The sequence below is a fragment of the Agelaius phoeniceus genome, chromosome 8 (assembly GCF_051311805.1).
Source record: "Agelaius phoeniceus isolate bAgePho1 chromosome 8, bAgePho1.hap1, whole genome shotgun sequence".
NCBI lineage: Eukaryota > Metazoa > Chordata > Aves > Passeriformes > Icteridae > Agelaius > Agelaius phoeniceus.
In genome coordinates this window covers 20,395,326-20,413,064 of record NC_135272.1, presented here as the reverse complement: position 1 = coordinate 20,413,064, position 17,739 = coordinate 20,395,326, and the positions used below count along the sequence as shown (strand labels likewise).

The 17,739-nt window shown below is 35.3% G+C and overlaps 1 protein-coding gene across 21 annotated transcripts in view; it reads left to right on the top strand.

Annotated features, from left to right (window-relative positions):
- PTBP2 (polypyrimidine tract binding protein 2) overlaps positions 1-17,739 on the top strand; it is a 209,591-nt gene that overhangs the window by 178,074 nt on the left and 13,778 nt on the right. For 16 of the 21 annotated variants that reach the window (XR_013183276.1, XM_077182197.1, XM_077182203.1 and 13 more), the window contains 5 exons: positions 10,752-10,924; positions 11,348-11,491; positions 12,926-12,940; positions 13,904-14,068; positions 14,146-14,256. Coding sequence is in view for 20 of the 21 variants with exons in the window: in XM_077182197.1 (XP_077038312.1) it covers positions 10,752-10,924; positions 11,348-11,491; positions 12,926-12,940; positions 13,904-14,068; positions 14,146-14,256 (608 nt within the window). In the remaining variant the exon portion in view is untranslated. The remainder of the gene's footprint in view (positions 1-10,751; positions 10,925-11,347; positions 11,492-12,925; positions 12,941-13,903; positions 14,069-14,145; positions 14,257-17,739) is intronic. The other 5 variants (XM_077182196.1, XM_077182195.1, XM_077182194.1 and 2 more) reach the window with 1 other exon arrangement.

Sequence of the window (17,739 nt, the reverse complement as noted above, 5' to 3'; positions counted from 1 at the left end):
AAAACTACCCTTAAAGGAAGGAATCTCAGCTGCAAAGGTAAACAGCCCAGTAAAATCTCAGGCAAAGGTAAACAGCCCAGTTCCTGTGTGACATCAGCTTCTTTACTCATGGTCACCCACAAGTCTGGGTGTTCCAGGGAAGACCACTGTGCCAGTTTGATAATGCAGTGTGGATTCAGGAAGAGAGAGTTCTGGGTCACTGCTCAAGCAGGAAGCTTCACTTTGCTCCTTCAGTTTGAGATCGCAGTGGTAGAATATCAGAGCAAAGTGACTGTGGCTGTTCTTGAATCAGTTTTCTGGTGATGCTAGGTAGAAAGGTTTTTTCATTAATTGGCACACACTAAAATGCCTTCTCTTGCACTTGATGCTTCTGTATGTTGAATGTACATTGAGTTCCCTTGGAAAGCTCATTTCAGAGGTCTTGCTTTTTCTCTTTTTTCTTTTTCTACCGTACTATTAATTTTTTTGTGGGTTTTTCCTCTTTTTTTTCCCTCTTGCCTTAGAGATGTGGAGGAGTTAATTCATGACATCAGAGGGTTGCTGCACTTTCCAGTCACTTGCCTGGTTCACTGTTCTACTGTGCCTGATTTTCTGTATTCATGGGGTCAGCAGTATAATCACTGATATTAATAGCAGACTATTTCCATTTTAATTTGTTAGTAAGAGGTTGGGATTCAGGGTGCAATTTCATGTTACCATTAGGGTGCTGTGGTGACAGCTCTTGCCAGAATGGGTGGCTCTGTGCTTTCTCATCCTACATCTTTAGCAGAAGCAGAAAAACCTCCAAATCCACATTTCTGCTGCACTCTTTTGTTGGAGTGCTCATACACTTGCAGAGTAAGTTAATGCAGCATTAAACTATTCTAACAAAAGAAAGTAGTTTTCCCTTGGAGCAGCTTACTGATCAGTCATGTGATTGCACAGTTGTAGACAAAGGGTGGTGTTGAGTGGAGGAGTGTGGCAGCAGAACAAAACCACTTCCACTGGCAGTTCTGTAACCAAAGGTGACGAGGTTATTACTTTGGAGTAAGGCAGAAATGCAGTGCAGTGTAGTGCATTCACAGCTATTTTGGAACCCCAGAACATATGTCTCTCTTTTCTGTTTTTCTTACTTCCTTCTGGTTCTGAAAGAGGTCCCTCTTTTGTTCATTTTCTTGATGTCCTCTTCAGTCCTGGATATTTAGTGCTCCATCAGTTTGCTTTACTTAAACAAGAAACAGCTATGAAAAGAGGTGTGTGCTAAGGGTTTGGGGTATCAGCAGAGGACATTAAGACAGGACAAAGTCCTAAACATTACCAAATTCTATATATATATTTTTAGATAAACTTTTAGTTCCAGGAAAATAAACGCAAATTAATTTATCAAAGGAAAAAGGGGGTAAAAGAAAAAAATTGAAATAAGAATTATAATTTTGAGGTTTCAGAACAAGAAATACGAAAGCTTGTGTAAGCAGCCTCTACATACAAATTCTTCTTTAAAAATTCTGAGAATGGAAACGCATGTTTTGATCCCATTAGGTTGATGTATGGGATAGAAGTTTGATGTATTTAACAGATATGTTGCTTCCCATTTTGTTTTTATTTCCCAGCTGATTAAGGGTTTGGGTTTTATTCTTGGGAGTTTGTTTGTTGTGTGTGGGAGTATTCTCGGTGTGGGTGGGGTTTCTCTGTTTGGGGTTTTTCGCATCCGTAACCATAACTCAAGAAACAGTCTCATTAGCAGCAGTGGTTAGAGTAGTGGTCTGGTTCCTGTAGTATCAGATGCCTGTCATTAAAAGTTTCATATAAATTCAGTAATATGTAAAGAAGATTGGTGGAAAAATAATTCCAAACAAAAACCCACACTGTGAATGCAGTGCTGTAATTCAAGTCATTCTCTACAGCAGTCTGTAAAAAGGAGATTAGTTTGTTTGGGTGTTCTATTTTTTAAACATTTTCTTGGTATTGTATTCAAATTTCATTCTGCTTGTCTTTTTGAAGTAGCACAAAAAAACCCTGTAGAGAAGGATAAATCCTCTGTTCAGCTTCTGAGTATATCCTCCCATAGCTCTCTTTTTTACTGTGAGCCAGGAAGTACTTTTTCCAGACTTGCACAGTTTACAAGTTCAGATTGTAAACTCAGAAGTAGTTAGATGTGAAATTGAAGCCTGTGTTAATTTTTTGTAGCCATCTCCTGAAGCCAAATGAATTCAAGTGTTCATTCTATCTGAATTGATGTCCTCCTTTTGCTTCAGTTCTGCTATTACTTTTTCTCTTCAGAAGAATTTAAAACTTTAGTCAATTAAACAATTTTTTTTTTTCTGTAGTCAAGGTGATGAATCTTTCCCAAATTTTCTGGGATCTTCAGGAACCCTGTGATTATTTATTAAGTCCCTTGTAAATGAGACATGTTGTAGATAGCTGCCTAGTAAAACTAATACTTGTTCTTGCCCTTTCATTCTTAGGGTTGGGAAGTGTCATGGTATTATTATGAGACTTGGCCATTGTTTCCCAGAGAATATAGATACCTATTCTGGTTTTGACTGTGATATTTCTAATATCTGATTCTGTGATATTTTTCTAAGTAGGTAGCTAGGAGAGCAGAAGAAAGAGATGGTTTGTCTTTGTAATCCTCTGAGCCTTTTATTGGTGAAAGTGTACAAATCAAAAAAGCAGTTATCAATAGCAGTGCCTTAGCAGGCCTAAACTTTGAACAAAATCTTGTCAATCACAGCCTCATTTCTTTCTCTGCTATAGAAATATTAACCTACACCAAAATGCCTAAGTTGTCAAAAAAACCTACCTTTTCCTGGAAGGAATGGGTTTTGGTGCAACTGAGGGCGAGGGCGGTGTCGTTATGGGTGAGACTGGAGATGATTTTTTTAAAATGAACATCCTACCTTTTTATCATAGGAAGAGTTCCTTTGTTCCTTTAGTGAGTTGGGTTTGGGTTTTTTTGGGGTTTTTTGGGTTTTTTTTTTTGATGGTTTTTGGGTTTTGTTTTGTTTTTTTTTTTAAATTCAGCTGCCATTCAGTGAGAATACTGTAGTAATTTAATGCTTTTATGAATACTCTTGCTCTAATCTTCTCTCCTAGTGAAAGGCATGGAAGAGGAATGGTTTCTCTGCCCTATAGGGAGAGAATGAATTGCAGATGAATCCTTTCCTATTTTTTTTGTGAAAGAAACTTGTGAAATTGGTGAACAAATGTTTGATTTGCATTCTTACTGATAATTTGAACCACTGGTAATTCTCTAAAAAAGGCCAGCATGTTGGACATGGCTCAAAATGGAAGGCCTCATCCTTGGGCCTTTTCTAAACAGTTTTGTCACCTGTATCCATCTTCCAGACTGTGTAGGTGACAGCATGTTACATTAGCAGTCACTACAGGTGAAGTTACTGTTTTAAGCATTTTCTATGTCTTTTGTAAAAGAGCAGTCTTAAGACTGTAAAGGAGCAGAATTCTACACTTGGATTAAAATGACTTTTACCTCTTAATTCTGAACCCTGTTTTGGACAAATTTGATTACTGCCATTGTTGAGGAATTTCATTTCAGTTAAGTGTTTATATTTAAATATACAAGATTTATTCTTGTTCCTGAACCAGGTTGGACAGGATGGCAGAATATTATTTTGTAAACATTAAGGGAAGGATCCCATCCACTAGATTAGAATTTGTAGCAAGAGAGAACAGCTTGTAAAGTACAAGATCAGCAAATATGTAAGCTTGAGAAGTTCTTTTTTTATGTTACATGTGTAAGTTTCTGATGTTTTTAACACTAGCTGACATGAGTATATTAAATTTGTGTTCTCAGAACTACAGGCCTTTTACTATGCTTAAACTACTGCTAGTTTTCTTTAGCTTTTTTTGAAAATATTGTCAAAGTCTATTCTTATTTTCTTCCGTTACCTTGCTTGACTCTGATTTCTTTAGAGAGCATAATCTTCTCATAAAGATCCGTGAGTTAATTTTTTTTGTGTTGGTGCACAATGACTAGAAAGGCTCTTTAAGTAAGCTAAAATATGATTTGGTAACAGGATTCTGAGAAACCAGAGCTGAAACCAGGATCTTCAAATATATATTGCTGTTTCTGACATTGCTAATGGTTTTGAAGACATTAGTAAGGCAGATTGCAAATGATTGTACATAAATAATTTTTTACCTTTCAGTGCTGTATGTTAGTAAGTACATAGTTGTTTATTCTGCAGATTTTAAATGCAAGAAAAAAATCCCTTACCTTTAAAAACTGGAAAAGTTGTTTCCTCTGTAAAGGAGTAACTTCCTCTGTTAAGGGGTTACTTTTTCACTGAACTTCCTGTGAGGCTTTGGCTGTTCAGGAGGATTGCTTAATGGAAGTTGTAGGAAGAGTTATCTGTGTGGAGATGCTCATGCCATGAACTCATTGCTGAAATCCACATACAAAAAAGGTAAAATTTATAAGAGATGTAGATAAAAAGTGAAAGATGTTGATGGAAGTTTTATGAAAATTGGCTTGTCAAAGACAAGAAGAATTGGCAGGTTTTCTTGTTGCAGCTGCCATCAATTTCATTGTTCACATTTGTGTGTTTAAAGTAGATCAGTAGAAACATTCCAAAATCATTTTGCAGCTGAGCTCACCAAACTCCTGGAGCTTTGAATGATACTGTTGATCTTGTTTTTACTTAATTAGCAGGGAATGTTAGGAGTGACTTCGGCAGGTAGTTCATTGTATTAACAGAATAATTAGCACTGAGCAAACTAATAATATTTCAAGTGCTGTATTTAACTTAGCCAGTAAACATAGATGTGTCATAGATGTGCCATTTTTGCTAGCACATTAAGTAAAATTAGTAATTAGTTAAAACTAATGATGCCTAAACTTAGGTGATTTACTTCTGAAGTTTTCAAATTGATTACAATTAATAATAATTTGGAAGATTTTAAGAAGTACATTACATGTGATTGGAAGGTATTGTAATTTAATAATTCTGTATACTTTACATATTTCTACAGATATGCAGATTTAGAAACTTACAAAAGTAAAAAATCTCCAGATGGGAGAAATAAAATGTGGCTATTATCATCAATTTGGGTAATTTCTGTCTGCATTGCTATGCTGTGGTAGCTGGTTCTACTTCAGTTGGATTTCACACTAGCCTGTGGTATTTTTACATATTTTTAAGGACCAAATTAAGTGCATTCATGTTAGACTGCAGCATTGAACAGCCACTATACCATCCTGTAAATGTGTTAGCATAGTTGCTTAGAAAACTCAGTGCATTTTGAAACAGGCACAGCCTGTGTGCAGATGTGCCAATTAAAAGCTATATTCAAGTTTTCTTTGTTTCACTGTGTTTACTTATTTAAGCTCAAATTCCTCTTAAGCAGTAGTCTTTGTAGTGTAAAATAGTTTTAATATTGGTTGGTCAAGATTTTTGTATGCACATGGCTCATGTCTGTGATTAAACAGCAAAAAAAAAAAAAAACTATTAACAAAAATGTAATTAACACTGACCAATGTAACCTGACCTTCAAGGTTAACAAATGTGGACTTCAGACAACTTCATATTCTATGTGTTTTTATTGTATTTTGAGTGTAGTATCTCCTTCTTCTTTCAAACATTTTGAATTCCAGATTTTATCTTTAAGTTGAACTTTTAAAGATTTACATGCTGAAGCACAGGTCCTGTATATTTGCTTTTGGGAGCCTGGGAGAGGTCACTGGCTCCCTTCCTACATTCTATCACGTACATCAGGGTAGGGTACGTATAGGAAGACTTTCTTTAAGAAAAGAACTTTCCAGAAATGAAACCACAGTGGTCTCTATTATACAATTTGTGATTGTCTGCAGTTTGTTGCTGGTTGGTTGAGGCAGATGACTGTGTTCAGTAGCCAGTGCAGCATTTTAATGTTTGTCTAATAAACTAGATATCTTCAATTGCATTGCCTTTCTCTTAGTCACTTATTTCCTGTCTGGATATGTGCTTGATGTTCTACAGCTGATAACATTAAATCACATATATTTAGCCAAGGTAAAGCAAGAAGTGCTTTCTACATAGAACAGCACTGAATACTACTGCTATTAAGCTTCTTGTCTTTAGTATGTACAAACTAAAAGTTATTTTTTTTTAATTGGTTGTTGGAATGTAATGGCAGTTGTGAACCAGAGTGATTTCTGCAGGAAGTATGTGTATTTATATATTATTTCACTACTGCAGATATGCGGGAATTTATAGCCAGTGTCTTGTGGTCATTTTTACATTTTTTTTCCTTCTTTTCAGGAACTAATGGGTGAAAGCAACTTAATATGATATCCAAATTTTTTTTGCCTGTACCCACATAGTTACATTTCTGTATTAGGAGATTGTGTGCTTATGAAAAAAGTTTATGATACAGAAAAATTATGCATCTAAAATAAAGGTCTCAGAAGTCTTAGGTCATATCATTTCATCATTTCAAAATCAGTTATTATCAGATAGTAAGCTATTCATTCTTTGCTAGGACTTAGGCTGAACTTAAAGAACAGTTTTTCTGCAAAAAATTGCTTGGTTGCATTGAATATTCATAGCTTGAATGATTGAATGACTTGGACTTAAAATATGCCTTGTGTATACTGCAGTTCATTTTGTTGCTTTTTTATATAGGTTCTTATTTCTTTGTTTAATAAAATAGGAGTTTCTCACTGAACATGCCAGGACCCAAGTTGCTCAGATTATGGCCATTTAAAGGCTTTGTCAACCTGTCAACAGTCAATTTCAACAAGTTGCTCTATGCTGAATTAAAGGAACTCTATGCAGCAGGGATGTGGCTTTTGTATCAATTGTATTTAGATTGTAGTATCCTATTTGGACGTGAGAATAATGCTTTGAATATCATTAGTAAAGATGACATCTTGTTTAAGATATAGTTGCTTGATGTCACATGGAAACTGAATTCTTCATCTCCTTGGTGGAGAGATGCAGAGGACTTAGATCAGTGCTATGGTTGTTACAGAACATGGGTTTTTTATGGTAGTTTGAATTGAATAGAACCATTCCTGTGCTCAGTGGATCTTGGCAGGGCAGGGTTAATGGTTGGGCTCGATCTTAAAGGTCTTCTCCAACCCAAATGTTTCTTTGATTCAGGGCTAGGTTTCTAAATTTTTTTGGTTTATATTTTTTTTAAACTATGCATTTGCAACTATAACTTGATTTGTAAATGAGCTAACACTGTGTTTTAGTCATTCTCCCAGTGCTTCTCCCAAGGCAAATATTGTAGCCTGCTGTTTTCAGTGCATATCTGTGTTTGTTAAAGTTTTAGCAGTAAAATGTTTGAATTGGATCAAGATTTTCAAGTCCAGTGAAAGCCAAACTACCTCATGAAATAGCTACTTGCCAGTAAGTCTCCAGTTTAACAGCAGTTTCAGCAGTAGTTATTAGTCAGCTTGTGAGATCTCCAACATCCCTTGGCCTCTCCCCAGGTTTCAGCAATTTTGTTTTAAGTGCTGTATAGGGAAGGATCTTTCAGGTTGTTGCTGCCTAGGCATAGATTCTATTTCTATCAAAAGACCATGTTATTCCTCTGGTACCTTGCTCCCTTGACTTGGCTTTTAACCTTTATGGACACTGATTCTGCTAATAAAATTTGTTAGAGGATGAGATTGTTGTTTTAACAGTAGTTAAATTCACCTTTCAATGGCTCTGAACAAGTTGTGCTCCCGTGTCATAAATGTGGTTTTCTATTCCCAAGTGCAATTTAATGATGCGTCTTCAGCTGAGAAGTACCATTTATAATGACAAATAAGAGACTACAGTTAGAGAGGTGTCATACAGTGCCAGAATCTCTCAATAACTCTCCTAAAAGCTAAATTTAATTTGTTCCACGAATGTCTTGAAAAGTTCACTAAACATGCATGCATATTTAGTGTACGATACACACTTCATTACTGGAACAGGAAATTACTGTTAGGTGATGCTGAATGGATAACCAAAAGTAGTAAAAGTACATATTCTCTTTGCATTCAGCAGCTGACACGTTCATTTCTTCTGTCTTCCAAAATCCATTGTTAAATCTTTTGGCATAAATTTTACTTCAAGAAGGTGGGCTTCATTTTTTAATGAATGGTACCAGTTCAGCTTTCATTGTACAAGAGATGCTTTTGCCCATAAGTAATAATCAGCTTTTGTCATGTTTACCTGCCCTGCTGCTAAAAACATTTTTGGGGCAATTCCACAGCACTGAGAATGCTTGTTGCCAATCCTCCCATCCTGCCCCTCCCACCCCCCGTTTTCTGATTGCCATATGTTCTTTTGTGCCTAATTCTGTATTTTTTTGTATTACTGTAGTATATTTATCTGCTTTTTTACAAAAATGTTTTTGTCCAGGCACTTGTCTACATAGCTTTTTTTACAATAAGTAAAAAAAGTTACAAGTACTGTGTAGTTGAGGTTAAGACTGTGTAAAAAATAAAAGTGTGAGAGGCTTGTATATGTGAACTAAGTTAAAGCTCTTAGTTGCTGTTTAGAAAAAGTTACACATATTTAGAACATCAAAATGCTTCTTTTAAGCTTGTTCTTTAAACTTACTGCAGGAAAAGTTGAAAAACTGTGTAAAATGCCAGTATTAGGTAGCAATGCTAATAGATGCAAAATCAATTGGGTAATACAGTAATTAATAAATTATTGTGTTAAATAATTGTTAGAAAAACATTTAATATACATATATGTGAGTAATTATATACTGGCCAATGATACCTTTACTAGAAATGCTGGGATTACCTGAAGCCTAATTTAGATAAGAGCTTCAGTGTAACAAAAAGTAAATTCCTGGACATTATGCTGTGGAAAGGTTAATATGTTAAAATTGTTTGTTGAAAAGCCCACAAAAGACAAAACATTTCTGTCAGTACTGATCTGAGCCATCATGGTGAATATTTTTCTGGTGATGTAAAAAGAGGTTTCTTAATTTCAGAAAATCCTTTAGTTTAAAAACTTTTTCTCGTTTTCATTTCTGATTGGTAATGTTTCATATTTTTTGAAACTTTAATGAATTGAAATTTTTCAGAAAACTGAAGTATGAAGGGCATTGGACATGTAGTCTCAGTATCACCATAATTCTTTTATCCTTTGCAAGTTTGTTTTAACATGTTTGTAATGCATTGTCCAACCTATCACACTTTGCCTTGTTTCTTCTGTTTGGGTATTTTTTTACTTTTGTAGAGATTTAAATTAAGAACTAGAGAAGATTGTTGTGTGATGAGCTTCAGGTGAAAAGTAAAAGTACTTTTTTTCCATAAACTTTGGCTATCTCTTTGAGATAGTGTTATAGTGTATAATTTTGAGCAAGTGAAATCTGGCTACCTGGAAGCTCAATCTCACCATGTTTGCCAAAATGGTACAGGTTAGAGTCCTGTGTAGACTTCAGATCCTAGGTCAGTGTGTATTTTTTCAAATTTTACTCTTCTGTGTTCCACCAAAATTTCTTTTACTGCAGCAGAATAAAATAAAAAAAACCTACTATTGCATGGGTTCTAGCATTGTCAGTTGGAGATACTGCTAGCTGAATTTTGACCAGTCTTGAATGTTGTTAGGTTTTTATTGGTTTGTCTGCTGTAGTAAGGTGTAAAGCACTTTGTGCTCTTCACAAGAAGAACTTTTTAAAAGCTTAGTCATGGAAATTTTTTTGGAGGAGGGTTGATGGTAGTGGTACAGGGTGTGGGTATGGAGTTACTGCATAATGTACCTCTAAGACATACTGTTTTTAACTAATAGGATATTTTGAATTTTATATTTAGATAAATCTAAACATCTTTTTTGGTAGAAGAAAGGGAAGTCTTATCACTTGTTTCACTAATGTCTAAGTGCATGCTGATTTCCAGCACTGATTAATTTGTTAATATTATATCTTATGACAGTGTTGTTCTTTAGCTCTTGACTCAGGTGTTTACTCCACTGTCATATTTTTAACCTAAGTTAATATTTTTTTCTGGCCTTCTTTCAAAAGCAAGATTTCTTCCATCCAACTGGTTAGCTGCTTATCATATGCAAAAGGAATTTCAGTTGGAATTTTACTGTAATTCTTTGCAAGAACTCTGGAGAGTATTCTAAATAGTCTTTCTCGTGTTTTGTACATTGATGCTAATGATTCCCTTATTCTTTTAGGGAAATGTATCTGGATCTTCCTGCATTCTTGTCTGTGTTGGCTGCATCATGTTATTAGTTGTTTTTTCCTTTTTTATGAGCGAGCTTGTGGTTCAGAATGGACATTTTCCTACCTTAAATTGTTGGTTTCATCAGCTTTTTGTGATGTCAGTCCTCTGGGTCATCCCCTTTCTCCACTCTGATCTTTCCCAGCATTAATGATGCTTCCTGTCTTGCTTTGTAACTTTTCTACTGTGTCCAGTTCCTAAAAAAACTTAGGGATCTATTAATGGTTCCACCACTATTTTATTTCTTTCAAAAGATCTCTAGGTAGCCACTAACTGTTTTTGCTTTAATGTATGTTGGAGTTCTTATGTGAGCCCTTGTTAGACATGATTAATATGTTATTCCATGTTATTATATGAGATGCTTCACTGAAAGTGAGGTGTAAAGGATTTGCTGAGGTCTCTGTTAGATGACTAAGTCTTGAACAATCTACCTTCCATGAAACTAGCATTTGTCTCTGCAGAATTTGTTCTGAAGCCTTGAATTTTACCTAAACCAAATTAGATGGCTCACTTAAAATTAATTTAATGCTTATAATTAAAGGCATTTTTAATAAAGCATTAATAATATCAGTGAACTTTTCAAATAGAGTCTGAATATGTCTTTCAGCCAATGGTAATGACAACAAGAAATTCAAAGGTGATGATAAAATGGATGGGGCTCCTTCTCGTGTTCTTCATATCAGGAAATTGCCTGGGGAAGTGACAGAAACAGAAGTTATTGCTTTAGGTTTACCTTTTGGTAAAGTAACCAACATCCTGATGCTGAAAGGGAAAAACCAGGTAATTTGATGCTTTTTGTTTTTCTCATATGCTTACTGTCAGATTTCAAAATATATTGTTAAAATGCTATTGAAGTAAGTCATAAAGCAGTAAGTATTCTAGGAAAAAGAGCTTTTGTTCCTTTATTTTTTTAAATGAATTTACACCATCTTTTAGTAAATTTTGGGGGGAAATGGGATGGTTGGCGGATGCATAAAGCAAAAAGTTAGTTGGAAGAGAAATATTTATTCTTGCATCTTCACTGATGAATTTTTGGAGATGAAGTAGCTTAGCAAATAAAGTCAGTATGTGTCGAATGACATTTTCTGAAGGCTGATACCAATTTGTTAAAATTTGTTATCAAACCCTTTGTTTTTTATGTACGTCTAATATGAAGATTACCTACTTTGTAAATACTGAAAATTTTAATTCTTTTAATTACAGGCATTTTTGGAACTTGCCACAGAAGAAGCAGCTATCACTATGGTTAATTACTACTCTGCTGTGACACCTCACCTTCGTAACCAACCCATTTATATCCAATATTCCAATCACAAAGAACTAAAGACTGATAACACACTTAACCAGGTATATTTACTGTTCAGTAGTATCACAAATGCAGACAGTAGAAGATGAGGCATGGCACGTGTTCTTGGCTCATGTGCCATGTTTGAATCATTTGGTTTTGTCCACATTCTAACACTCCTGTGGTCTTACCTATGATTGTTCCATTTTGTGGCATTGAAAGGCCTTTGCTTTCTGTGCCATCTTTCCGTTACAATAAATTTTCTTAATGTGTCCTTGATGTCAAAAGGCATAGGTTCTGAAGTGTGTTTTTAATAGTTATTTAAAATTTCTAAATAACTTCAATGTTTTTGTCTTAGTTTAGAGACTGTAGGATGGTAGAATTAACTTCCTTGTTCTGACACCTGAGATTCCGATGCCAATTTGAATTCCCCTAGTGGTAGTGGCTAATGCAATACCTAAATATCAGTGCTTTGGATGATCACTCCAGTAGCACTGGTAACCTCAGCTTGTGATCTGCTTTTTCTGGAGAATAATGCCATAATGATCACTCTAGAGACAAATGTACTTAATAACAAAACATCATTTTGATCTCTATTTTGCTCTTGCCTCTCCAGGGCCTATTTCACAACAAATACAGATACATATGTCTATGTTTAATAGAATTGAAGAATTGGCACAAATAACGTGGTGACCAGTTAATGCAAACTATAGAGAGATAAGAGACTCAAACCTACCAAAAGTCTGATGGTTATTTTAAGATTAATTTCTTATGTTGCATTTTTGATGATACAAAACACAGTGTAAGTGCCAAATTAATTTCTATTAATTGTGTCCTCTATTAGGACATGTAAATAGTAAAGTTATAGCTGTTGCCTTTGGAAGCAATTTCAGGGTAATCTATTGAAGACATTTTGGTTCAGATCAAGTATAGTGTTGATTTTTCTGTTGGTCTTTCTAAATAATCTCGTTCTTTAGAATACTTTGATTTATTTTTATAGAGATTATCCACCCTCCCAAATGACTACTTAGGTATGATGCTAGATGTTATTTTGAGCTTGTTTGACAAAATACTCTTAAGAATTTTAATATTTACCATTTTTTAGTCCTGTATTCCTTCATGTACTCACATTAATTTTAATGGAATGCAATATGATGTGTAAGTATATATAGACAGTGCTGAAAAGGGTCATACGTTAAAATTGACTTCACAAGTTGTAGTTCATTGTGTTATACAGTTTGAACTTTTCCAGTCACTGTAAGGACTGATATTTAATTGATATGTGCTTATAGAAAGAGTAGGAAATAATTATGCAACTCAGCTGAGTATCTGGCTATCTTGAAAGTTGTGTTTCATGCATTAGGGAAATAAGTGTAATTGAAAGACATTTCAATGTAATTAATGTTAAATGTAGAGGTAAATTTTGTTTTCCCAACTGGTGTTCACCAGGTCTTTTTTTCCCCCTGCCTCTTTCCTTATTCATTGATTTGATTCAGTATGAGGAATATCATGTAAGTTGTGAGACATGAAATGGTGTAGTATCTCTAATACCTTTAAAATGTGCAGTATGCATTAATATGATGGTTATTATTTTTACCTGGCATGCTCACTTGTCTCTCTTGTTTTGTATTGTTTTGCTTCATAAGGCGACTGTAATGAAACTATTAAATGGAACCTCTTTTTTCTGCACTTTGTCTGTCTCAGAAAAAGACATCTAATCTTTCTGATACTGTCAGTTTTGGCAGTGGAAGTAGTTACATAGATGTGTGTTTTTGTGGTATCATGGTTACCTTTGAATTTCTAAAATCATACTTGTGTTTAAAAACAAAAAAACCCCATATATGGAGAGGATTTTGTTTTTCTTTTTACAAAAGAGGGTGGATAACAGACACCAGTTTGTTTACCTCTCTGGATACCACTTTCTGACATGTTAGTCTTTTGTATTTTTTCATTGTGTTAAAACTGAGAAGTTTGGACATGTTAGTTTAGAATTTTCCCTTCCTATTAGAACCTTCTACATAATTAAAATGGCAGTGAAATGTTAGCTGAGATACAGCCTTTTGAACATAAGTACCTCTGCTTTGCATAGCATTGGGCTTTTTCCTTGGTTGGTTTGTGGGTTAGTTTAGCTTTATTTCCTGTATAGGAAAGAATCATGAAACCTACAAAATCCTCACTTTCTTTATCCTTACTAGTAGAACAATAAGCTTTCTACTAGAACGATTATTATTGGTGCCTTTTGAAGCCCCTCCTTAATGTGACATAAGGATTAATTGCCGTTTTCATTTTTGTTGGCTCTTCTCACAGAGTCAGACTGCATTGCACTTAACGTTGTGTTATGTCTGTAGCACTGAGTTTTAAATTAGTGGACTATTCTGTGTTTCTGGAATTAACTATATTAATATTTCTGACTAATTTCAAGCTATTATCTTGAAATATTAAGAAAATCTCTCTTCTGTCATTTTTTTTTTAAGCGGGCCCAGGCTGTTCTTCAGGCAGTGACGGCTGTGCAGGCATCAAATGCTCCCATTAGTGGGACCACTGTTAGTGAGAGTGCAGTGACTCCAGCTCAGAGTCCAGTACTTAGAATAATTATTGACAACATGTACTATCCAGTAACCCTGGATGTTCTTCATCAGGTAAGTCAGATTTCACTTTAGCTTGAGCTGTGGTTGGGAGAAACAGATGTGTAAAACTGTACCATGTTTTTTGGCAGATATTCTCTAAATTTGGTGCTGTATTGAAGATAATCACATTCACAAAGAATAACCAGTTTCAAGCTTTACTGCAGTTTGGTGATCCAGTAAATGCACAGCAAGCAAAACAAGTAAGTATAGTTCTCTTCTAAGGCTAGAGATCTTCCTGTACTCTCAGTATTTGTAAAATGTTGATGTAACAGAGTACTGCCATAACAATGTGTCATACTCCTCCACCATGTGTGTGAATCTTTTGAGATTAAAAAAAAAATAGTAGTTGTTATACTGTGTGAAATCAGTGTTTAATGATAGTATGTTTATGGATACTGTGTCTAAAATATTTTAGGCATTTGTATGAACAAATGTTATAGTAAGACTGCGCAGAGATGAAATAATATGCAAGACTGCAATATTAAAAAACTCAACCAGAAGTAAGAATGTAGGATGTCAGGGTGATGCATAATTAATTCACTGTAAGGAGCAAATATAGTAACCCCATTGAATTGTTGGCAGGTACTTTTAAGCATCCATACGAAAATGTGATTTGTGGACTAGTTACAGATTTGTGAAAGTATTTAGTTATAGTATCCTTAAAAAAAAAAAAAAAAGAAAAATCTAGACCTATTTGTAACCATAAATGCCCAGAAGAAAGAGTGCAATTTACTCATGTGACCAGACTGTGAAGAAGCTCTGCAGCAGTGATAGGTGAGCAGGATCTTGCTTTTGTTTTATAGGAAACTCTCCTATCCTGGTTAGGAGAGGCAAGAACAGGTAGCTGGTTTTATTCATTATAGCAGGAGAGAGCCTATGGATAAATTATGGCAAAGATCAACAGCATGTCATCTAGACCAGATGGTTTGAATTAATTGAATGGCATATGTTCACATTTGTGGCAGTAGAAAAGGTGAACCAAAGGGGAAGGTGAGATTTTTATTATTATTATTATAATTTTCAAGAGATAAATGGAATTAATTTGTATTTTCAAACCTTCACGTGCAGTCTGAGTTTGAAGAAGGCTGATTAAAATTGATGTGCTGGTTAAGTGTTGCTTGGCAGCATAGAAAGTGCTTATTGCCTGTAGATGACAGACTAGCTGAGAACTTCACAAAATTGAAAAGCTCACACCTCAGGCTAAGTTGGCAAATTTTCCTCCTGGTAGAGGAAAGACAAAAATGGTCTTAATTTCCTGTTGTAAAGAATGAGGACTATATTGAAATAAAGACTTAAAGTGGTAGAGGGTGGTCATTTTTGTCCCTATCACCAAATGAAATACTTGGCATTGAGTCAAGAACTGTGAGATGGTCAAGACAGGGGATCACAAAGAATTGGACATGTTTTCAAAAAACAGAGTGTAAGTTTTCATGCTGTTGAGGAAAACAAGAGAGAAGAGATGATTTGCAGCTTGATTTATGGTAGCCCACTTTAAGATAATCTACTCCAGAAAAGCAGTCTGGAAATACTTGTAGATCTGGAACACAATTTAAATTAGGGATGTCCTTTTCGGAGTTGAAATAATGTCAAATATTAGATTGTGCCTCAGAGTTGAGAGAGATGCAGATATATCACTGTACTACATAAGAATTGGTATGGTTGGAATGGACCTTGCAGGTTTAAAATAGAGGTACAGAAACTACATCATAACCTGCAAGTTCTGAAGAAATCAATTGTAAACATTTAGATTTATATTTGAAATATTTGATGAATAGTTGGATGCTAAATGTATTTTTTACAGAAGGTTGTAATTCAGGCTTCACTTGTGTTTGGAAAGCCATTTTTCAGTAGTAGATGTTACTGCTGCTTTAAGTGCTTTTCTGATGCAAAGTATGACATCAAGTGTTAAAACTTCTGACCTCGTTTTTTGTGTCATGTATATTATCAGGAATATTAATGGATAAATGATGTCTGCGAAATGTACTGTAGTGATATGAAAATTATCAGTGTAATTGTAGGAATATATTATAAAGAAGTTACAAATGAATGGATGAGGTATGTAAAAGTGGGAAAGGAATCTAAGAATCTCTTGCTGTTGTTGACTTCAGACAAACTGATACTAGCTTGTGGGACTCTGTTGGTCTTAAAAAAACAGTATGTATTTGTTTCTCCAGTTTTGCATGTTTTGATTAGGGTACCTGTTCACTTGTAGTAGTGTGTGTGTGAATGACAAAACTTCATTAAATAAGTGATGCCTGTATGTGCAGTCATTGTCAGAGTAATGTTGGGGCCTTATTGTCAAATTGAAATAATCTTAGATTTATGGTTTCATGATTTAACCAATCTATGTGTAAACGTACAAAATGTTAAGAGTAGTACCAAGCGCAATTACTAAAGGATGCTAAATTGGAAGGAAGGTTTGATTTCCCCACTACCCTCACAAACCAACTAGAGTAAAATACAGTTCTTACAGTTAAGCTGCTGTGATAAAACATGTAGTGCCACCAGAACAAAAATACCTGAAGGAAAGAAGCAGTCAGGTGATAGGGAAAAAAAACCTCTTCAGCTTAAATACATCTGGATGTAGAAGCAAGATGATGTGGTGCCTGCAATTAAGTTGCATAGAGTTCAAGATCAAACACATGGTAAAAGAGTAAAGTTTTCAATTTGTTTTCCATCCAAGTTACTGTAGAAGATAATGGGGAAATTTAATTTTCCAGTGGCCCTCTTCACAGGAAATCAGAATCTGGCCTTAATAGAAATTGAAGACTTATTAAGGAAGTTAAAGAGCAATTTGAAAAACTCAAGTGATGTAAGTACCAAGGAGAGATGCTATGCATTTGAAGGTTTTGAGAAAACAGTGACACTGACAAGAATGTGCAATATGAAGCCTCTAGCCCTGTGGGATCTCTTTTGCAATTTGAATGAGCAGCTAGTGAAAAACCTCATTCCTGCTCCGCTTGTTTTGTAAGAAACTCATTTCCTGTAAAAGTAGACAGTGGCTCCACTGATACTTGTTTCATCACCACCCTCAGGCTGGATCATTATGGGTTCCTGGGGTGAAGACTGGGAGCTTCAGGTTCTGTATAATGCAGCAGTCTAGCCAGGGTGGAGAATGTAACTGAGAATGGGCAAGAGTAGAGCACATTGAACTGCCATGCTTCTGCTAATGAAGGTTTTGTCTGGAGAAGCCTGTATGCATATGGAGATACCTAAGCATTAAAAATAGCCCATTTTCATTGTAAATGATGAATACTCTTAGCATAAGCAGCAGACTTAAATATTTGAACACCAGTACTTTGGTATACCATGAGAAGAGAGTGCTGGTGTTTCTGTCTGAGAAGCTGGCTAATTCAGAGCATTGCCTTCATGCAGATGTACTGGAAGTATTCTTGCCAAATCATGACTATTAACAGTCATTAATGACTCATCTATAGACAGTCAACTGAGGCTCATATGTAGTGCATGCAGGTCATCTTGACCCAGCATGGGTTAAAAATATCACTAGAGGTTCTGTTACAGTTGGCCAGTTGATCCTTCCTTGGCCTGCACCTGATTCAAAGATTCCAGTGAGTTTGACTGCACATGTCATCTTTCCAGTTGTTTTGCCTCACAGCTTGAGGGTAGCTCTGTGCTGGTAGCAGTCTGCAAAAGATCTCTGCCAATCTGCATTGCCCTAAAAT